At 54.8% G+C, this 22,872-nt stretch overlaps 2 protein-coding genes across 2 annotated transcripts in view; one reads left to right on the forward strand and one right to left on the reverse strand.

Moving 5' to 3' along the window:
• The window catches only part of GPC1 (glypican 1), a 28,121-nt gene extending 21,921 nt beyond the window's left edge, over positions 1-6,200 (forward strand). The window contains exons 3-9 of the mRNA XM_052637322.1: positions 1,059-1,450; positions 2,010-2,175; positions 2,862-2,992; positions 3,073-3,192; positions 3,279-3,412; positions 3,745-3,920; positions 4,529-6,200. Of these exons, the coding sequence (XP_052493282.1) occupies positions 1,059-1,450; positions 2,010-2,175; positions 2,862-2,992; positions 3,073-3,192; positions 3,279-3,412; positions 3,745-3,920; positions 4,529-4,764 (1,355 nt within the window). The 3' untranslated portion in view covers positions 4,765-6,200. The remainder of the gene's footprint in view (positions 1-1,058; positions 1,451-2,009; positions 2,176-2,861; positions 2,993-3,072; positions 3,193-3,278; positions 3,413-3,744; positions 3,921-4,528) is intronic.
• A 903-nt stretch (positions 6,201-7,103) lies between these two features.
• Positions 7,104-22,872, reverse strand: part of ANKMY1 (ankyrin repeat and MYND domain containing 1) — a 56,324-nt gene continuing 40,555 nt past the window's right edge. Inside the window, exon 18 of the mRNA XM_052638186.1 lies at positions 7,104-7,237. Coding sequence (XP_052494146.1) covers positions 7,104-7,237 — 134 coding nt within the window. The remainder of the gene's footprint in view (positions 7,238-22,872) is intronic.

Raw genomic sequence — 22,872 nt, forward strand, 5'->3', positions numbered from 1 at the left:
GGCCACAGCCACCGGGGCCGTCATCTCCTGAGGATGGGGGGGCGGGGCAGGGGGCCGGGCATGGGCATGGCGGCCCCAAGACCACCCCGTGTGCTGCTGCGGACAGCCTGTCTGGAGGCTGGGCTGGGGTGGGGACCAGGCCCCCGGAGGGTACAGGAATATGGACTGGCTGCCTCCTCCCACAGCCCCTACCCAGCCAGGGCTGCGCCAGGGTCTCCTGCCCAAGGCCCTGGGTGCGGCGGGTGTGGGCACTGGTCTGGGGGCCACAAGCCTGACATCTCCACAGCCTCAGAGCAGAGCTGAGCTGGCCTGGACACCCGAGGGTGGACCTGGGTGGGGAGGGGTGGCCACAGCTTGTGAGGATGCATCTGCGTGGGTGGGTGGTGTGCCCTGTCCCCTGCAGTCTCCCTGCTGAGAGGAGGATGATGTGGGGGCCCCGGTTCTCAGCACATAGGACAGAAGCATTTCCCCCAAACCCCCCTCACCCCGCACCTCCACAGCCCTGTCTGGACTCTGGACATGTCCTGAGGGCTGCAGGGGGCCCTCTCCAGACCACCTGGCAGGTCGGCTTCCAGAACCAGATGGAGCGCTGTGTAGAGAGGCGGGAGGGCAGGAAGCCCAGGAGAGCCCCAGAGACCCGCGGGGCGGAGGGTAGACAGAGACACACAGTGGGGGACTCAAGACTCCCCAGAATGGGGGGCTGGCTGGGTGACGGTGGAGGGAGGAAGGAGAGCTGCTGGGAAGGAGAGCAGGTGAGGGGCGCCCAGGGCCCTCCCCCTGTGGGTCCCACCCCAACTCTGCACCTTCCTGCCCTCGGAAGCAGTCCCTTCTAGATGCTCGCGTGGGGCTCAGGTCAGAAATAGACGCTGGACACTGCAGTCCGCAGGCCAGGAAAGGGAGTGCTCAGGATGCCATGGGGGCCGGCATCCAGGGCCCCCACAGGTTCTGATGGCTCAGAGCACCGGGGAGCCCGCAGGAGTGCTGGTCAGGGCTGCCGCAGCACGTGGGGTGGGCAGGGGGCCCCGGAAGGCCTCACGCCCACCTCCCCCCGCGCCCAGATCACTTCCAGCGCCTGTTGAACGACTCAGAGCGCGCGCTGCAGGAGGCCTTCCCGGGCGCCTTCGGAGAGCTGTACACGCAGAACGCCAAGGCCTTCCGCGACCTGTACGCCGAGCTGCGCCTCTACTACGGCGGCGCCAACCTGCACCTGCAGGAGACGCTGGCCGAGTTCTGGGCGCGCCTGCTCGAGCGCCTCTTCCGGCAGCTGCACCCGCAGCTGCTGCTGCCTGACGACTACCTGGACTGCCTGGGCAAGCAGGCCGAGCCGCTGCGGCCCTTCGGCGAGGCGCCCCGCGAGCTGCGCCTGCGCGCCACCCGCGCCTTCGTGGCGGCGCGCGCCTTCGTGCAGGGCCTGGGCGTGGCCGGCGACGTGGTGCGCAAGGTGGCCAAGGTGCGCGCCGCGGCCCCGCCCCTGCCCGAGGGAGTGTTGTGGGACCCAGGTTGTCGGAGCGGGAAGGGGAGGGGCCTGGGGCTGGACGCCCCGGGGGCTCCAGGGGTCCGGTGGACGGGACATGAGAGGGCTGCTCACTCCTAGGTGGAGCGGCAGAGTGAGGTGTCCAGTGTGGGAGGGCATAAGTGTCAGACCCCTACGGGGCTGGGCAGAACCCACCTCTCCACCCCCACCTCCCCAGCAAGGGCCCTCAGTAAGTCGCCCCGCCTCGGTGCCCTCGTCTGCATGGCGGGCAGTGTTCCCGCTTCCCTGGGGAGGTTTCATGACCGCAGTGTTCCCGGCGGAGTCCCAGCACGGCGACCGGACTGGTTGGACTGAGTGCGCCCTGCCCCCGCCCCTGCCGGGCCGCAGGCCTGCTTGGTCATCTGCGAGGACGCAGGGCCCCAGAAAAGGCCCCGCCACGGTGGGGCAGACCTGGGCACCCTGACTCCCGCCCGGGGCTCCCGCCGGGGGTGATCACGTGCTGTGGCTTCGGGGTCAGACTGCCTTGGCCCTGCAGGTGCCCCTGAGCCCCGAGTGCTCGCGGGCTGTCATGAAGCTGGTGTACTGCGCCCACTGCCTGGGGGTGCCTGGTGCCCGGCCCTGCCCGGACTACTGCCGCAACGTGCTCAAGGGCTGCCTAGCCAACCAGGCCGACCTGGACGCCGAGTGGAGGAACCTTCTGGGTGAGCCCCCACTGCTGCGACTGCCCTCAGGGGCCTGGCCTCCAGAGCGGGTGGTCCCTGAGGCTGGGGGGCAGGGTTCCCTCTGAATCTCCCAAAGGAAGGTGCCATGGCCAGCTGCCCAGAGGGCGCCCTGGGGGCCAGGTTCCTGTCCTTGCCCACTGAGCGAGCACGCCGAGGTGTACACGTGAGACGCACACAGGGCGACCCACGCCTGAATTACCGTGGGCGTTGCTGCCAGGGGGTGAGCCAGCTGGCATGTGCAGACTTGAGGTGGGTCTCCAGACACACGCGCCAACACGCCTGCACTCGCGTGTGCATCTGCTCGTGTGAGGTGAGCCAGCACGCATCCGTATCGACCCCCGTGGTGACACAGGCCAGCACACATACACACCGAAACACACACTAACGTGGACGTGTGATGGCGTGATGCAAACGTCGTGAGACGTGAGGCGACGTGCACACAGTGGGCCAGGTGTGCGTGTATGTGCCGACGGGTGTAAGCTTAGACACACGTGCTCAGCCTATACACACATGCCAGCACACACAGGAGCTCACGTGTAGGTGGGTTGGCTTGCAGTGAGCAGACACACAGAAATACCGCGGGCTGACATGCCTGTGCGTAGCACAGCCATGGGCCAGCGTGCGGCCATGCAAAGTACCCTGTGTTTCTGTTCACGCTGGCCCAGACTCCATGGTGCTCATCACGGACAAGTTCTGGGGCCCGTCGGGTGCAGAGAGTGTCATCGGCGGCGTGCACTACTGGCTGGCAGAGGCCGTCAACGCCCTCCAGGACAACAGTGACACATTCACGGCCAAGGTGCGGTGAGGGGGGAGCAGGGGGCAGGGGGGGCCCGGATGCGGCCTCGCACCCGTCAGGACCCCTGCGTGCTCCCCTAGGTCATCCAGGGCTGCGGGAACCCCAAGGTGAACCCCCAGGGCCCTGGCCCCAAGGAGAAGTGGCCCAGGGGCAAGCTGGCGCTGCAGGAGAGGCCGCCCGCCGGCACGCTGCAGAAGCTGGTGAGTGGCCTCTGCTGGGCGGGCCCAGGGTGGAGAGGGCGGGGCAGGCTGGCGGGTGAGTCTGGTGGCCTGACCACTGCCCGCAGGTCTCCGAAGCCAAGGCACAGCTCCGAGACGCTCAAGACTTCTGGATCAGCCTCCCGGGGACGCTGTGCAGCGAGAAGCTGGCCATGAGCTCAGCCAGTGACGAGCGCTGCTGGAATGGGATGGCCAAGGGCCGGTGAGTGTCCCGCCGCTCTGGCCCCTCAGCTTGTCCGTGGCCCCGGGTGTGTCATGCCCTGCACCAAGTCTGACGTGGGACACCCTGCGGGACCCAGAGCCGGGACGAGGGCCAGGTCCCCACCGTGTACACACGCTCAGTGCTTCCACGCTCTGCTGCAGGGGCCTGTGTGGGCTCCTGGCAGCCCTTGAAGGCCTCGGGAGATGGGGAGGGGGGTCTCAGACTTGCCACTACCCTGACTGGAGGAGCGAGGGCTGGATGGGTGTTGCTGGGGCCAGGTCCCTTTGTGGGGAGCAGGACAGTGACCCAGGGCTTGTCTTTCTGGTTTCCAGGTACCTCCCCGAGGTGATGGGTGATGGCCTGGCCAATCAGATCAACAACCCCGAGGTGGAGGTGGACATCACCAAGCCTGACATGACCATCCGCCAGCAGATTATGCAGCTGAAGATCATGACCAACCGCCTGCGCGGCGCCTACAACGGCAACGACCTGGACTTCCAGGACGCCAGTGAGGGCGGGCGGGGGGTGGGCAACGACCTGGGCCTCCAGGACGCCAGTGAGGGCGGGCGGGGGTGTGTGGGCAACGACCTGGGCCTCCAGGATGCCAGTGAGGGCGGGCGGGGGAGTGGGCAACAACCTGGGCGTCCAGGATGCCAGTGAGGGTGGGCGGGGGGTGTGGGCAACGACCTGGGCCTCCAGGACGCCAGTGAGGGCGGGCGGGGGAGTGGGCAACAACCTGGGCGTCCAGGATGCCAGTGAGGGTGGGCGGGGGGTGTGGGCAACGACCTGGGCCTCCAGGATGCCAGTGAGGGCACCCGGGGTGGGGGTGCCAGGGAGCCCCAGCTGGGAAAGGGTGCAGGGTAGGGGGAGGCCCTAGATAGGGAAAGGTGGACGGGGGCGGAGCCCCCACCCCGGGGCCCAGGTGGCTGTGAAGGCCCGGCTGCTGCCCAACTGTGGTCCCGGTGCCCCACCCTGTTTCCAGCACGGCTGTGAGCCGGCCAGCACGTCTGCCCAGCCTCGGCAGGCTCCAGGAACTGCCGTCCCCAGCGCGGGAGGCCCAGGCAGAGGGTCGCGGCCCTCGGGGTCCCCTAGAACCTCCTCCCCTCTCCTCCCCAGGCGACGACGGCAGCGGCTCAGGCAGCGGCGAGGGCTGCCCAGACGAAGTGTGCGGCCGGAAGGTCGGCAGGAAGAGCGCCAGCTCGCGGACGCCGCTGACGCATGCCCTCCCGGGGCTGTCGGAGCGAGAAGGCCAGCAGACCTCGGCCGCGGCCCGCCCCCTGCCCCGCGCCAGCCCCTTGCTGCTCCTGGGGCTCGCCCTGGCCCTTCCGGCAGCCGCTCCCTGGGGGCGGTAACTGCCTCAGCACCCGGGACTGTGGCCAAGGACTGACTTTGCCAAAACCCGCAGCAGACGATATTTAACTCCCTGGGCCGGGAGGCCCCGAAGCAGGACAGGAGGGGTCGCTGAGGGACCCGGCTTGTGACTGTGCTGGGGGCAGGGTGGGGGGCTTCGCCCAGCCCCCCGAGCTTTTACTTTTGTACGGGGCCCTCAGGTCAGCCGGGGACGGTGTGCCCCAAAAGCCATGCGTTTCAGAGACCTCGAGGTGCCGCTGGCCTCTCCCCCCAACCCCTGCGGCACCAGGGCGGGTGAGGAGGCCGCCTGACCGGTGTCCCGCGAAGTGCGGGCTGTGCCCTCCTCCCCCGCCACCGAGCACCTGGGGCTCAGGTGTCTGAAAGCCACGCCCAGTCCTCAGGCCCAAGAACCCCCCAGAGGGTGTCAGGGTTCCCACCAGCGGGCGAGCGGGGCCTTTGGGATTATGCATGAGCCCTGACCCCACCCCCAGGACCCCGTGGGGGTCCCCTCTCAGCAAGGGCACTGGACTGCGCTCCTGGCCGCCCGCACGGGGACTTCCAGAGACGCCTCCTGCCCCCGCCCTTCCCCACCCCCACCCAGACCAGGGCCACGTCCCAGCTCAGGACGACGCGGACCAGGGCCACAGCCAACCCCTGGCCACGGGGATGCTGGGTGGCTGGGGAAATCTGAGCTCAGGGCCAGCGAGACCCGGCGCCCACACCAAGGGCCTTCCCTTCCCTGACCTTGCCGGCCGCAGGCCAGGGCGCTCGACAGTTAAGGGCTTTCCTAGCCGCACCTCCTCAACAGGCCCCTCCCGCCCTTCTCACCCAGAGCTGCCTTCTCGGCTCCTCCCCGGAAGCTTCTGAGGGTCCCAGATGACCTTCCGAGGCCTGGGGTCTCTGCAGGCTCCTCCCCAAGCCAAGGCCCGCCCTCCTAAGCCCCGTCCACTGCAGGGTCTGGGGAGGGGCCGCTCCCTGCCAGAGAGGGCTCGGGCAGGGCAGGGTGGTCTTGAGGGTCGGGGATGCTGAGCCATGTAGCCACGCCAACCTCCTGACCAGCCCCTGGGCCCGGAGAAGGCTGCTTCCTGCCGCTTTGCTTTTTCTCACCGGGTGGTGGGCTTCCGGGCTCTGGGACACACGGGGTCCGGGGCTGCTCACACAAACACGCCAACCCTATCAGAACCTTGTGCCAGGGCGGGGTCAGGCCAGGGCCTCCCTGCCTGCAGGTGTGGGCCAGCTGGACTCTCGGCCCCGGGGTAGCATCACCGTGTGCCCAGACGGCCACCCCGGCCCGCACTCGGGCCCGCCCTCCCTTCGTCTCTGGATGGGGCGGCCCTGTGTGGTCAGTGGCCGGGCCGGCTGTGTCTTGGGCCGCACAGCGTCCACAGGTGACATGTGTTCTTCGAGTCCTCGTATGAATAAAAGGCTGGAGACCGCGTGTCGCTGCAGTGATCTTGCCGTACCCCACCTGGCAGCAGTTGTGTGCTTGGGCGTGCCTGGCACGCTGGGACCGTTGGGGAGGTGAAGGTGGGCTTGCACACGGGTCCCACCTGGTGGGGTGGCCCACGGCTGGAGAGTGCCCATCCTGCCCCCGGCCCAGGTCCTCCTGCCATCCACCCTCCCTCTCCCCGCTCTGGACGCACACGTCTGGGCACGTCCAGGAAACTTCCCATTACCAGTTCCTGCCGACCAGCCTCAGAGATACCCTGGAGGCCGCAGCGTGGGGGGACTAGCGTCATCCCGTAGCTGGGCCTGGCCTGACATCCTGATGGTTTCATCAGCCCCCAGCGCCACAGAGAGAGCTCTGCCTAGCTGGCATCTCACCAGAGCAGGGACCCCTGCCCAGCTGCCCTGCCTGCCCAAGCAGAGTCCTGTACAACCCAAGTGATGCCACCAGCCCCGCCCTTGCACCCCCACGTGCCCTGCAGCCCCAGTGGGGCAGCCTCTCCAGCGTCAGCGCCTGCGGGCCCCAGACCCCAGCCAGAGGCAGCAGCAGAGGCACCAGCCACTGACGGTCACTTTATTCAGGGGTCGCCGCCCACTGGCTTGCTATGCAAGCATTCAACAAAGCTTCTTGGTTGTTGGGGCCCTGTAGCGCCGAGGGCCCCCAGCCTGGGGAGGGGCCGGGCAGCAGACTGGGAGGAGGCTTCCGTGGACCCCGCCGGGCAGCATGGGGTGCTCACCTACCCACCCCTGCTCAAGTCCTGACAGGCCCCCGAGCCCACTGGCCCAGCTCCCCCCGGAGGCCGAGGTTGCTGTGAAGGCCTTCTTCCCTCGGTGGGCCAGGACGAAGCCTCGGGGTGCTCCGGGAGCCCCGTGTGTCAGCGGGGCCCCCAGACGCTCACTCGTGACCGTAGGTGGAGTATGACACTTGGCACCTGGCCTTGCGTGGCGGCTTCTGGGCCTCAGGCCCCTGGGGCTCATTGCCAAGTTGCTTCAGGGGTTTCTTTATGAACGTCATTGGGTACATTTCTCCTGTCAGGGAAAGGAGGACACAGGTAAGGCAGCATCCGGCCCAGGACAGCCCCCAGGTCAGGAGGGGAGGGGGCTGTCCTTGTCCCCGGAGGTCTCTCTGCCTTGTCCCTGAGCACTGGGCCCTCCCTGCTCTGGGTCAGGCCTGGGGCCACCCTTGAGCTCCCAAGCCCTGCCCACTCCAGGCCAGGTGCCAATCAGTGAGAGGCTCCCTCCTTGCCTCCTGTCCCTGTTCATTTCTTGTGAGGATCCGGAAGTCACAGACATCCTGACCCACACTGATGGGCACAGAGCAGCCAGCGCCTCGGAGCCACCTGTGTGTGGCCTGGGCATGGGTACACACTCAAGCATGCGGGTGTACACACACGAGTGTGTACACACAGGCAGGAATGCATTCTCCACTCCCCTCCAGGTGACACTCGGCATCCCTTTACCTGGAGACAACCCCTCTGTCTAGAAGTGATGGTTATCATCACAGTGCTGCTACTCAAATTCTGAACGGAGAACTGACTCTCCAACCCTAAGTCCCTAGTGAACATGGAAGGATTAGAACCAGGGTGTCTGTCCCTACAAGAAGGTGAAGACAGGGCAAGTCACGTGTCAGAGCCATCAGAGATGGGGCATGTGGGTGGGATCCCAGGAGACCCCCAGCAGACGCCCCCTGCACCACAGGGACACCTTCCAGAGAGGACCCAGCCCTCCAAAGTGAAACCTGTGTGTGCCCGCTTAGTCGCTCAGTCGTGTCTGACTGACCCCATGTACTGCAGCCCGCCAGGCTCCTCTCTCCATGGGGACTCTCCAGGCAAGAATACTGGAGTGGGTTGCCATTTCCTTCTCCAGGGGATCCTCCAACCCAGGGATCAAACCCAGGCCTCCCTTATCACAGACGGATTCTTTACCGTCTGAGCCACCAGGGAGGCCATAGTGAAACCTCCGTGACCCTATTTCCCTCCTTCCTCTTCGCGGTGTAAAAAATAACAAGAACCTCCCCAGTTTCTATTATACTACAAACCTATTTCTATACCCAAACTGGGAAAACAAGAAAAACACCAGCAAGAAACTTACCAAATTCTCAAAATACGCACCAGCACCTACCGGGGGAATCAGACCGACTGGGCTAAGATGAGAGTGTCAAGGAAGAGGGGTAAGTATTCAGAAACGTCTATTTTGAAGAAGTCATAGCAGTATGCTAACTGTTGAAAGACCACCTTCCTGGCAGATACATCAAAATGTTGGGCAAAATCAGTATTTATTAATATAAAGTCAATAGCCACCTGAGGTCACAGGGGACCTAAGTCCCACACACTTAAAAACACCTGTGTGGCCGTAGTGAGTGTGTGTGTGGATATCAGATGCATCAATATCTCCTGCAGGGCATCACAGGTGTGGAGCTGGCAGCCCTGTGCGGCCTGGACTGGGGAAGGGACGAAAAGTTGTCCCTGTGGGCAGAGGGGCCAGGAAAGCTTTGCTGCCAGGGCTCTGAGCAGAAGCATCTCCCGGCAGCGTGGGCATCCCATAAATCCTCAGCTGACAGTGGAGAGGAGCAGATATGAAAGAACCCATAGGATTCTCCCAGTGTCAGGCAGAATGTGATTCCCCTGGGGGGGCGGGGGCAGGGGGGAATAGAAAATCCCCAGTGATAGGAGCTCAGGTTTTAAAATTCCAACATGCCAAAACATCCCAGCCGAGAGAGCGCCCCAAGAACATTAGGTATGATGCAAACCGGTGCAATGGATAAAGTGTGTGCAGCAGCCGCCGGCACAGCCCAGAGGACGCGGCCAGGCTCAGTTCAGACCTAGCTCTGCCGCCTAAGCCGCTGGCACACAGGTCACGAGCCCCCACACAAGGACATACCTTCAAAGCCGGCACAAATTTGCATAACTTCATAGAGACAGACAGAGAAAGCCAAACAACTGAGGAGGCAGAGGACCATGTTCCAAATAAGAGAACAAGACGAAACCCCAGGGGGAAAAAGGCCCTGAAGAGACACGATGAATAATTCACCAGGTAAGAAGTTCAAGGCGACAGTCCAGAGAAATACTGACCAAGCTTAAAGAATTTAGGGACACAGTGAGAACTTCAACAAAGAATTAGAAAATACAAAGAAAAGAACCAATCAGAGCAAAAGAAGCCACGGAAATGAAAACCACACTGCAGGGAGCCAACGGCAGACGAGCTGACATGGACACACAGGTGGCCTGGAAGACAGTCACGGGGGCCACCCAATCGGAACAGCGGGGAGAAAGCATCTCTCAAACGAGGACAGTTTAAAGAGCCCCCGAGACAGCAGCATGCATACTCACACTCACACTGTAGGGGCCCCAGGAGGAGAGGAGAGAGAAAAGGGGCAGAAAACGCATTTGATAAAATGATGGCTGAAAACATCCCTTTCCTGAAGAAGGAAGCCGATATCCAGGTAAAGGCCACGAAGTGTCCCAAACAAGACGAACAAGAGGGACACGCACCAAGACGTGTCGTAAGGAAGATGGCGAAGGGTAAAGGCAAAGAGAGAACTTTAAAGGCAGCAAGAGAAAAAGAGTCACAAGCAAGGGAACCCCCACAAGGCTATCAGCTGATGTTTCACTAGAGACTTTGCAGGCTGGAAGGGGGCGGCATGATGTAGTTAAAGTATTGACAGGGAAAACCTACAACCAGATACTCCACCTAACAAGATCATCATTCAGAACTGAAGAAGAGTTCCTCAGACAAGCAAAAACGAAGAGTGTGTCACCACTGAACTAGCCTTACAAGAAATGCTCAGGGGCCCTCTAATCGAAAAAAGAAAAGGCCACAGAAAGGAATAAGAAAATCTATGAAGGAAAAATATTTTGCGGGAAAGGCAAATATATAGTAAAGGCAGTGGGGCAGCCACTTAAAATTTAAGCTAGTGCGAAGGTTGAAAGACAAAAGTCATAAAATTAACTACGTATAACTACAATGAGGACTTAAGAGATACACATAAACATGTAAACTATGACATCAGAACATAAAATTGTGGAGTAGAGGAGTGAAAAAATGCAGTCTTTAAACTGTGTTTGAATTAAAATATGGTTATCAGGGTAAAACAAATTAGAGAGATAGACAGATACAGACACAGTTACCCAGAGACATATACATGAACCCCCCAGGAGCAGCAAAGCAAAACCCTACAACGGACACACACACAAAGAGAAAGGAACGCAAACATAACATTAAAGAAAGTTATCAAACCACAAGGGGAGAGAAAGACTAAAAAAGGAGAGATCAGAGAAGAACCACAAGACAACCAGAGAATAAGGGACAGAATGGCGGTGAGTGCACACCCGTCACGAATCACCTCCGTTAAAAAGACATGACGCAGCTGGACGTGCTTCTCTTGTTTGCTTTAAACTATCCATATGCTGCCCACAGGAGATTCATCTCGGAACTAAAGACACAGAGCCTGAAAATGGAAGAATGGAAACAGATATTCCTTGAAGACAGATACAAAAAGAGAGGTGGGGCAGTAATACACATATTAGACAAAACAGAACTTAAAACAAAGTCTACAACAAAAGACACAGGAGGGCATCGTATAATGATACAGTAAGTATTCCAAGAACAGGATATGATGTTCATAAACATATGTATATGCTCCTGACATACGAGCACCTCAAACATATAAAGCAAATGTTAAGACGGAGAAAACCATACAGTGATACCTGCCATACATTAAGGGACTGTTCAGCCAGACGGAAAATCAACAAGGAAGCAAGGGCCTTAAATGACAGACTCGGCCAAACAGGCTTGATAGGTGTCTATTGAACATTCCATCCCCAAAACAGCAGAATACACATTCTCTTCAAGTGCATGGGGAGCGTTCTCCAGGATAGATGGCACGCTAGGCCACAAAACAAGTCTCAATGGATTTATGAAGACTGAAATGGTATCAAGCATCTTTTCTGAACACAGCGGCATGAAATTAGTACTCTACCACAGGAAGAAAGTGGGTAAAAAACATGGAGACTGACCAACATGCTACTGAAAAAGAAACAGAGTCCGTGAAGAAACCAAAGATAAAAAGCACATCAAAATGAATGAAAGTAGAAACATAACTTTCCAAAATCTGTGGAATGAAGCAAAGCAGTTCTAAGAGGGAAATTTATAGCAGCATAGGCCTTTGCTGTTGCTCAGGCATTAAGTCCTGTCCAAATCTGCAACCCCACGGACTGCCGCACACGAGGCTTCCTGTCCATCACAGCCTCCTGGAGTTTGCCCAGACTCTTGTTCATTGAGTTGGTGATGCTATCCATTTCATCCTCTGTCTCATCCCCTTCTCCTCCTGCCCTCAATCTTTCCCAGCATCCGAGTCTTTTCCAATGAGTCGGCTCTTCACATCAGGTAACCATGTACTGGAGCTTCAGCATCAGTCCTTCCAACAAATATTCAGGGTTAATTTCCTTTAGGACTGACTGGTTGGATCTCCGTGCTGCCCAAGGGACTCTCAGGAGTCCTTCAGCACCACAATTCAAAAGCATCAAATCTTCAGGGCTCAGCCCTCTTTATGGTCCAACTCTCACATTTGTACATGACTAGTGGAAAACCCATAGTTTTGACTAGAAGGACCTTTGTTGGCAAAGTGATACCTCTGCTTTTTAACATGCTGTCTAGGTTTATCATAGCTTTCCTTCCTAGGAGCACCCTTTAATTTCATGGCTGCAGTCACTGTCCACAGTGATTTTGGAGCCGAAGAAAATAAAATCTGTCACTGTTTCCACTTCTTCCCCTTCTATTTGCCATGACTGGATGCCTTGATCTTAGTTTTTATAATGTTGCATTTTAAGCCAGCTTTTTCACTCTCCTCTTTCACCACCATCAAGAGGCTCTTAAGTTCCTCTTCATTTTCTGCCATTAGAGTGATACCATCTGCATATCTGAGGTTGCTGATATTTCTCCTGGCAATCTTGATTCCAGCTTGTGATTCATCCTGGCAGGTATTCTGCATGTTATAATTTGTGTATAAGTTGAATAAGCAGGGTGACAACATACAGCCTTGACGCACTCCTCTCCCAATTTTGACCAGTCCTTTGCTGCACGTCTGGTTCTAACTGCTGCTGCTTATCCTGCAAAGAGGCTTCTCATGAGACAGGTAAAGTGGTCTGCTATTCCCCTCTCTTTAAGAATCTTCCACAGTTTGGTGTGATCCACACAGTCAAATGGAGCAGATGTAGACGTTTTTCTGGAATTCTTTGCTTTCTCTCTGATCCAAGGAATGTTGGCAATTTGATCTCTAGTTCCTCTGCCTTTTCTATATCCAGCTTGTACATCTGGAAGTTCTCAGTTCACATACTGTTGAAGCCTAACTTGAAGGATTTTGAGCATGACCTTGCTAGCATGTGAAATGAGTGCAAGTGTGTGGTAGTTTGGACCTTCTTTGGGATTGGAATGAAAACTGACCTTGTCCAGTCCTGTGGCCACTGCTGAGTTTTCCAAATTTGCTGCCATATTGAGTGCAGCACTTTCACAGCATCATCTTTTTGGATTTTAAGTAGCTCAGCTGAAATTCCATCACCTACACGAGCTTTGTTTACAGTAATGCTTCCTGAGGCCCACTTGACTTCACACTCCAGGACGTCTGGCTCTAGGTGAGTGGTTATCCGGTCATTAAGACCTTTCTTACAGTTCTTCTGTGTGTTGTTGCCACCTCTTCTTAATCTCTTCTGCTTCTGTTAGGTCCTGACCTTTCTGTCCTTTATTGTGCCCATCTTTGCATGCAATGTTCCCTTGATATCTATCTCCAGTTTTCTTAACGAGATCTCTTTCTCATTCTACTGTTTTCTTCTATTTCTTTGCACTGTTCACTTACAGCTTTCTTATCTCTCCTTGCTGTTCTCTGGAACTCTGCATTCAGTTAGGTACATCTTTCCCTCTCTCCCTAGGCTTTCACTTCTCTTCTTTTCTCAGCTATCTGTAAAGCCTCCTCAGACAAACACGTTTTGGTTTTGGTCACTGCCTCCTATATAATGTTGTGAACCTTTGTCCATAGTCCTTCATGCACTCTGTCTACCACATCTAATCTCTTGAATCTATTTGTCACCTCCAGTGTATAATCATAAGAGATTTGATTTAGGTCATATCTGAATGGCATAGCAGTGTTCCCTACTTTATTCAACTTAAGCCTGAATTCTGCAATAGTTCAGTTCAGTTGCTCAGTCATCTCTGATTCTTTGCGACCCCATGGACTGTAGCACGCCAGGCCTCCCTGTCCATCACCAACTCCCAGAGTCTACCCAAACTCATTTCCATTGAGCCAGTGATGCCATCCAGCCATCTCATCTTCTGTCATCCCCTTCTCCTCCTGCCTTCAATCTTTCCCAGCATCAGGGTCTTTTTCAGTGAGTCAGCTCTTCACATCAGGTGGCCAAAGTACTGGAGTTTCAGCTTCAGCATCATTCCCTCCAGTGAACACCCAGGACTGATCTCCTTTAGGATGGACCGGTTGGATCTCCTTGCAGTCCAAGTGACTCTCAAGAGTCTTCTCCAACACCACAGTTCAAAAGCATCAATTCTTCGGTCCTCAGCTTTCTTCACAATCCAACTCTCACATCCATACACGACCACTGGAAAAACCATAGCCTTAACGAGACAGACCTTTGTTGACAAAGTAATGTCTCTGCTTTTGAATATGCTATCTAGGTTGGTCGTAACTTTCCTTCCAAGGAGTAAGCGTCTTTTAATTCCATGGCTGCAATCACCATCTGCAGTGATTTTGGAGCCCCCAAAAATAAAGTCAGCCACTGTTTCCACTGTTTCCCCATCTATTTCCCATGAAGTGATGGGACCGGATGCCATGATCTTCGTTTTCTGAATGTTGAGTTTTAAGCCAACTTTTTCACTCTCCTCTTTCACTTTCATCAAGAGGCTTTTTAGTTCCTCTTCACTTTCTGCCATAAGGGTGGTGTCATCTGCATATCTGAGGTTACTGATATTTCTCCCGGCAATCTTGATTCCAGCTTGTGCTTCTTCCAGCCCAGCGTTTCTCATGATGTACTCTGCAATAAGGAGTTCATAATCTGAGCCAGAGTCAGCTCCAGTTGGCTCTATGCAAAGAAACAAACAAACAGAATAAACTCTCAAATGAACTACCTAACTTTCCACTTAAAAGATTAGAGAAAGAAGACCAAAGTCCAAACGTAGCAGAAGGAAGGGAGTAATAAGGATGAGAGCGGAAATAAATAGAATAGAGACCAAAAAGTGTCAGAGAAGATCGATAAAAATAATAGCTGGTTTGTTGAAAAGATAAAATTGATAGACCTGTAGCCAGAATTATCAAGGGAAAAAAGGGTGGCCCAAATTTTAAAACTTATAAATGAAAGAGAAGTTATAACCAATATCTGAAAAATACACACCATCATATGGAAATACTATGAACAGTTATATACCAACCAATTGCACAACTTAGAAGAAATGGATAAGTTCCTTGAAACACAATCTTCCAAGACTGAATCAGGAAGAAACAGAAAATCTGACCAGACTGACTACTAGCAATGAAACTGAATCAGTAATTTAAAAACTCCCAATAAATAAAATTCCAGGGCTAAATGACTTCACAGTTGAATTCTATCAAACATTTTTAAAAGTGGTAACACCTGTCCTTCTCAAACTATTCCAAAAAACTGAAGCGAAGGGAACACTTCCAAACTCATTCTATGAGGCCAGCCTCACTCTGATATCAAAACCAGACAAACTCACTATAAAAAGAGAAAATTACCAACTAATATCCCTGATGAACAAAGATGCAAATAGTCTCAACAAAATATTATCAAATTGAATTCAACAATAAATAAATATGATCATACATCATTATCAAGTAGGATTTATTCCAGGGATGCAAAAATGGTTCAGTATATGCAAATCAGTCAGCATGAAACACCACATTAGCAAAACAAAGGATAAAAACCACGTGATCATCTCAGTAAGTAACTAACCAAAAAAGCATCTGACAAAACTCAATACCCATTTGTGATTAAAAGAGAAAAACAAACTCTCAGCAAAATTGCTATAGAGGGAATGTACCTCAACATAATAAAGACCATTTGAGACAAACTCACAGCTAACATCACAGTCAATGGTGAAAATCCGAAAGCTTTTCTTTTCACCATTTCTATTTAACACAGTATCGGAAGACACAGCACTCAGACAACAAAAGGCATCCAAACTGGAGGAAAGAAGGAAAACTGTCACCGTTTGCAGATGACTTGATGCTATACAGAGAAAACCCTAAAGACTCCACCAACAAACCATTAGAAATATTATAATAAATACAGTAAATTTGCAGCATACAAAATTAATATTCAGAGTTCTGTTGCTTTTCTATACACTAATAATGAATCATCAGAAAGAGAAAATAAGAAAACAATCTCATTTACAATCAAGTCAGATAAAATAAAGCTCCTAGGAATAAATGTAACCAAGAAAGGAAAATACCTGCACTGTGAAAACTGTAAGACACTGATGAAGGAAGTCGAAGACCATACGTGTAAACGGAAAGCTGTCACTTGCACGTGGATTTGTAGAGTTAATATGTTAAAATGACCATACAACCCAAAGCAGTCTACGAAGTCAATGCAATCTCTGTCAAACACCAATGACATTTTTTCTCATTGAAATAGAGAAAATGATTCCTGCACGTGTATGGAATCATAAAAGACTTCAAATAGCCAAAGCAATCTTGAGAAAGAAGAAAGAAGGCATCACACGTCTTGACTTCAAACTATATTACAAAGCTATAATAATGGGGGAAAGACGGACTCATCAAAAAGTGGTGTTGGGAAAACCGGGCAGCTACAGGTAAAATCATCAAGCTGGACCACTATGTCACACCGCACACAAAAAGGAATCAAAACAGACTCAAAAGTTAAGACCTGAAACCACACAACTCCGAGAAGAAAACACAGGCAGTGTTGTCTCTGATATCATCATCCTTAACAATATTTTTACGGATCCATCTCTTCAGGCAAAGGCTTTTAAAAAAGCAAAACTAATCAGATGGGACTACATCAAGCTAAAAAGATTTTGCACAGTGAAAGAAACCATCACCAAGATGAAAAGGCCACCTACTGAACAGGAGAAGATATTTGTAAATGATATGTCTGATAAGGCATTACTACCCGAAACATATAAACAACTCATACAAGTCAATATGTTTTTAAAAGCCCAATCTGATTTTAAAATGGGCAGAGGACTGGAATAAGCCTGTTTCCAAAGCAGACAGACAAATGGCCAACATACACACGAAAAGATGCTCAATATCACTAACCAGCAGGGAAATTCAAATCAAAAACTCCGTGAGACACTACTTCACACCTGTCAAAATGGCCATCATCAAAAACACAATAAATACGTGTTGGCGGGGATGTGGAGAAAACGCAACACTCAGGCACTGTTGGTGGGAATGGAAATTGGGGTGGCCACTATGGAAAATAGCATGGATTAAAAATTAAAAACAGAACTATGATACAACCTATCAATCCCACTTAGGTATTTATAATCCAAAGAAAAGGAAAACACTAATTTGAAAAGACATACGCACCCCAAAGATGCTGGGAAAGATGGAAGGCAAAAGGAGAAGAGGGTGGCAGAGGATGAGTTGGTGAGATGGCATCACCAACTCGATGGACATGAGTTTGAGCAAGCTCCAGGAGTTGGTGATGGACAGGGAAGCCTGGCGTGCTGCAGTCCACAGGGTTGCAAAGAGTTGGACACAACTTAGCAACTCAACAATGACAAAACACCCCAATATTCACAGAAGCAATATTTACAACAGCCAAGATATGGAAGCAATCTAAGTACCCACTGACAGATGAACGTAAAGAAAGTGTGGCCTGTTTATACAATGGAATACTGTTGTGGCTGTTCGGCTGCCAAGCAGTGTCCAGCTCTTTGCGACTCCACGGACTGCAGCATGCCACACTTACAGCTGGGGGGCTCTGCGGCCTGGAAGGACACCTGAAGCTCCAGGACACACAAACCTGCCTTCTGCATCCTTCCTGAGACTCACCCTGCCACTCCCCACCTCTGCAGAACACAGAATGCTGGGTTCTGGGCAGAATCCCGACACCTATAAATTCCAGGCCCTTTATGTCAACCAGCAACATTCCAGGCCCAGTGCCACTGCCCTTGCCCATCCCAAGCTGTCCCCCAGGATGCGCCCGTTTTGGGTTCCCTGACTGCCCCAGCTCCAGCTCCCCGGCCACCTCCTCCTGAGGTTCCCCTGACCTTATCTGGCCCAGGCCCCAGCCTCCATCCCCAGCACCGCCCCTCCCCTCATGCTGAGGACATGGGCTCCCCGTGTATCGTCCCCATGGCCCACCCCCCAGCCCCTGACTCCCCTGCTAGAAGAGGGGCCCATCAACCGCTCTCCCCGCCCCCCTCGCTCCACCTCCTGGAGCTCGCCTGCTCTGGGGCACGCCCACCTCGGGCACCGCCGGCCTGCTCACTGTCCCCTCCACCGGCACCCCAGTCTGTCCCCCGTCCTCCCCCACCGTCCTCATGACCGAGTCTGGACTCTGAAGGCCACCGCGGCCCCGCGCTCTGCAGTCGCCCACGATCACCCTGGGACACCACGCCCTCCACGGTCCTGCCTTCCAGCTGCCCCACCTCAGCTGCCCTCGGGGCGGGTCTGGGGCAGGGGCCAGGACTTCTTTTCCCAGCCTGAAGGAGGGCTGGAGTCCAGGTGGGTGGACGAGAGAAGCCTGGAAGGCAGGGAAGTGAGAGTGAGGGTCCTGGAGGGCAGGGTGAGGGGGCATCGGGCACACACTCGAGCTGGAGTGTTGGGGGGACCGCGTTGGGGAGGGGAGGGCGAAGCGGAGGGGGCCTCGGACCACTCACTCCCCGCAGACTGACTCCTCAGCAGCTGTCTGGAAAGGCGGCTCCAGGGAACCCGGCCCTCCAGCCACGTGGCGTGACCCTCTACACACTCACAGGCGCACGTGGACGCACACACTCACACGCATCCGCCCCAGTTGAACAGGGCAGGAGAAACCCCAACCCGCCACACCTCGTCTCCCCTTCCTGCATCTGTGGGCGGCCCCCTCTCCTGTCCCTCCCTCCCCTCCCCCTCCCCTGCCCCTCCCCTCCCCCTCCTCTCCCCCTCTCCTGTCCCTCCCTCCCCTCCCCCTCTCCTGTCCCTCCCTCCCCTCCCCCTCTCCTGTCCCTCCCTCCCCTCCCCCTCCCCTGCCCCTCCCCTCCCCCTCCTCTCCCCCTCCCCTGCCCCTCCCCCTCCCCACTTTTCTCTGCAGCCCCGCCTCCCAGATGCTCCCACACACTGACTATTTCTGCACTGAACTCTGACCCCTGCAATCCCCCTGGCCAAACCTTGACCCCCATCAGTCACTTTGACCCCTGCTTATCACTGCCATGCGGTCCCCACTGCCTCTTGGTGGGCTGGCTCTCCCCTCTCCCTGACGCTCAGCCAAGCACCCAAGGGATGAGACCAGGCCGGTGCTCAGCCCAGCCCCCGGCAGGCAGCCTGAGCAGGGCAGCACCGCTCCCCAGGGACCCGGCGTGTCCCCCACCCAGCCCCTCTCCAGCAGGTGACAGACCATCCCCCACGACTTTGACGGCCCGGGGCCACAAGGGAAGGTCTGCAGGCTCCCCTGGGGCCCAGGCCGTGGGGGACAGGCGGGGCCGCCCTGGCCTGCCACGAGCCCTCCCTCTTGCAAGCCTGAGTGACTGTAGCTCTAAGTTCTCAGAGAGCTAAGGGGCCGCGTGGCCTGCCCAGCAACCAGAGAAGGGAGGCAGGATATGGGCGCCTCCTCTCACTCAGAGGGCAGAAGCCAGAGGAGGGCCTCGGTAACAGCACAGAACTTTCTGGAAAGGAAGCTTGGCTTTGCAGCAGCCCCAGGGATGTGTGACATCCACTTGGCTCCACGCACACTGGCAGCGCCAGGTCCCTACATGGTCTGAGTCTGTCCATGGGAGAGAGGAGCCCAGCCCGAACCGACCCCGCATCCGAAATGCCAACCAGCTGCCCGAGGCATTCGGGATCTGAGGGGGTGGCCATCCGCTTGGCTGCAACCCCACTCCAGCCGGAGTCTCTGCGGACCGCAACGAGGGAGGGGAGCGTCCTGCAGGGAGGACCCTCAGGCTGGAGCTGGGCACGGACGAGGGCTGACAGAGCACGCGCTCCCATCACCATGGTGACCCCCAGGGGCGAGGCAGGAGGCGCTGAGTTTCCAGGAGAGAGAGCGAAGTGAGCGCAGCCCTGGCCTGTGGCCTGAGGGTGGCGGGGCTGGGGAGACGGTGTCCCGCCCAAGTTAAAACACACAGGGGCACAGCACCTGCTTGGGAGCAAGATAACGGAGCAGGGTGCAGCCCACGGGGAGGGGAGACGTGAGCCAGCATGACTGACTTCAGCGCGGCAACCACAGGAAGGCAGGCCGTGAGCCCTGCTGTTAAACCAGAAGCCAAGAGCGCTCCCGGGAAGTCACAAAGGGCGCAGCATCCACCGTGGCCTCGACCAGCGAGCCCGGGAAGGGACAGACCAGGTGTCACGGGCCGCAGAGCCCACGGCCGACTGCCCAGAGAGCCGGGGACGAGCGGCGGCCACGGCGGCCTGAGCGCCTGCATGCTGGGGACCTGCAGCCGGGCCCCCGGGGACGGCACTGGGGCTCGCCGCAGCAGCTGCGGGTCAGCCGCAGACACTGCTCCTGCCTGGCCCAGGCCGGCAGCTGTGGCCTTCTCCACACCAGGGCTCTGCCTCCTGGAACGTGGGCCCCGTGGGGCAGGGACCGGCGTCCTTGGCCTCTGCAGAGTCCTGGGAAGCCCGGTGCACACTGCGCGGCACAGAGGCACTCAGGGCACAGGTTCACCACAGGGGAGTGGGCGTCGCCTCGGGGGCGGCAGGGGGGCGAGGGGCCGCACGGCCGAGGCAGCGTCGGGGCGCCTACGGTGAAGGCGGAGCTGAGCAGCTGAAGGCTGGGCGCGAGGTGTGAAAGCGGACGACGGTGATTCCCACGACGGAAAGGATCAAACGACGGCAACACACGGTGGACTGGAAAACAACACATGAAAGGTGGCAACTGTCTCCGAAACTAAACACTGAAAATAATTACAGTGCCCGACAAGACACTCTCGGACCCGGCACGCAATCGACTGAGTGAGCACGGACAACAAACAATGCGTCTGAGAGCAGGAGCTCCGGTGCGGCCGTCCCGGGCGGTGCGGCCAGCACCCAGGATGGGCGGCAGACGGAAGGGGACACTCAGTCACCACTCACCCCGGGAAGTGGGCTCCAGCCAGGCAGCGCTCATGCCCTGCACCAGTCACTAGGCTGACTATACAGTTACAGGTTCAATTCAGTTCAGTCGCTCAGTCGTGTCCAACTCTTTGCAACCCCATGAACCGCAGCATGCCAGGCCTCCCTGTCCATCACCAACTCCCGGAGCTTACTCAAACTCATGTCCATCCAGTCGGTGATACCATCCAACCATCTCATCCTCTGTCGTCCCCTTCTCTTCCCACCTTCAATCTTTCCCAGCATCAGGGTCTTTTCCAGTGAGTCAGTTCTTCACATCATGTGGCCAAAGTATTGGAGTTTCAGCTTCAACATCAGCCCTTCCAATGAATATTCAGGACTGATTTCCTTTAGGATGGACTGGTTTGATCTCCTTGCTGTCCAAGGGACTCTCAAGAGTCTTCTCCAGCACCACAGTTCAAAAGCATCAATTCTTTGGCACTCAGCTTTATTTATGGTCCAACACTCACATGCATATGTGACTACTGGAAAAACCATAGCTTTGACTAGACAGACCTCTGTCAGCAAAGTGATCTCTCTGCTTTTGAATATGCTGTCTAGGTTGGTCATAACTTTTCTTCCAAGGAGCAAGTGTCCTTTAATTCCATGCCTGCACTCACCATCTACAGTGATTCTGGAGCCCAAAAAATGTCTCTCACCGTTTGCACTGTTTGCCCATCTATTTCCCATGAAGTGATGGGACCGGATGCCATGATCTTAGTTTTCTGAACGTTGAAATTTAAGCCAACTTTTTCACTCTCCTCTTTCACTTTCATCAAGAAGAACTTCAGTTCTTCTTCACTTTCTGCTATAAGTGTGGTGTCATCTGCATATCTGAGGTTATTGATATTTCTCCTGGCAATCTTGATTCCAGCTTGTGCTTCATCCAGTCCAGCATTTCTCATGATGTAGTCTGCATATAAGTTAAATAAGCAGGGTGACAATATACAGCCTTGACGTACTCCTTTTCCTATTTGGAACCACTCTGTTGTTCCATGTCCAGTTCTCACTGTTGCTTCCTGACCTGCATACAGGTTTCTCAAGAGGCAGATCAGGTGGTCTGGTATTCCCATCTCCTTCAGAATTTTCCACAGTTTATTGCGATCCACATAGTCAAAGGCTTTGGCATAGTCAATAAAGCAGAAATAGATGTTTTTCTGGAATTCTCTTGCTTTTTCCATGATCCAGTGGATGTTGGCAATTTGATCTCTGGTTCCTCTGCCTTTTCTAAAACCAGCTTGAACATCTGGAAGTTCATGGTTCACATACTGCTGAAGCCTGGCTTGGAGAATTTTGAGCATTACTTTACTAGCATGTGAGATGAGTGCAATTGTGCGGTAGTTTGAGCATTATTTGGCATTGCCTTTCTTTGGGATTGGAATGAAAACTGATCTGTGGCCACTGCTGAGTTTTCCAAATTTGCTGGCATATTGAGTGCAGCACTTTCACAGCATCCTCTTTCAGGATTTGAAATAGCTCAACTGAAATTCCATCACCTCCACTAGCTTTGTTCCTAATGATGCTTCCTAAGGCCCACTTGACTTCACATTCCAAGATGTCTGGCTCTAGGTAAGTGATCACAGCGTTGTGATTATCTGGGTCATGAAGATCTTTTTTGTACAGTTCCTCTGTGTATTCTTGCCACCTCTTCTTAATATCTTCTGCTTCTGTTAGGTCCAGACCATTTCTGTCCTTTCTTGTGCCCATTTTGCATGAAAATTTCCCTTGTTATCTCTAATTTTCTTGAAGAGATTTCTAGTCTTTCCCATTCTATTGTTTTTCTCTATTTCTTTGTATTGATCACTGAGGAAGCCTTTCTTATCTCTCCTTGCTATTCTTTGGAACTCTGAATTCAAATGGGTATACCTTTCCTTTTCTCCTTTGCCTTTCACTTCTTTTCATAGCTATTTGTAAGGCCTCCTCAGACAATCATTTTGCCTGTTTGCATTTCTTTTTCTTGGGGATGGTCTTGATCCCTGTCTCCTGTACAATGTCACAAACCTCTGTCCATAGTTCATCAGGCACTCTATCTATCAGATCTAGGCCCTTAATCTATTTCTCACTTCCACTGTATAATCGTAAGGGATTTAAGTCATACCTGAATGCTCTAGTGGTTTTCCCACTTTCTTCAATTTAAGTCTGAGTTTGGCAATAAGGAGTTCATGATCTGAGCCACAGTCAGCTCCCGGTCTTGTTTTTGCTGACTGTATAGAGCTTCTCCATCTTTGGCTGCAAAGAATATAATCAAGCTGACTTGGGTATTGACCATCTGCTGATGTCCATGTGTAGAGTTTTCTCTTGTGTTGTTGGAAGAGGGTGTTTCCTATGACCAGTGCGTTTTATTGGCAAAACTCTTCGCCTTTGCCCTGCTTCATTCCGCGTT

This window comes from Budorcas taxicolor, chromosome 3 (genome assembly GCF_023091745.1).
Source record: "Budorcas taxicolor isolate Tak-1 chromosome 3, Takin1.1, whole genome shotgun sequence".
NCBI classification, from domain to species: domain Eukaryota; kingdom Metazoa; phylum Chordata; class Mammalia; order Artiodactyla; family Bovidae; genus Budorcas; species Budorcas taxicolor.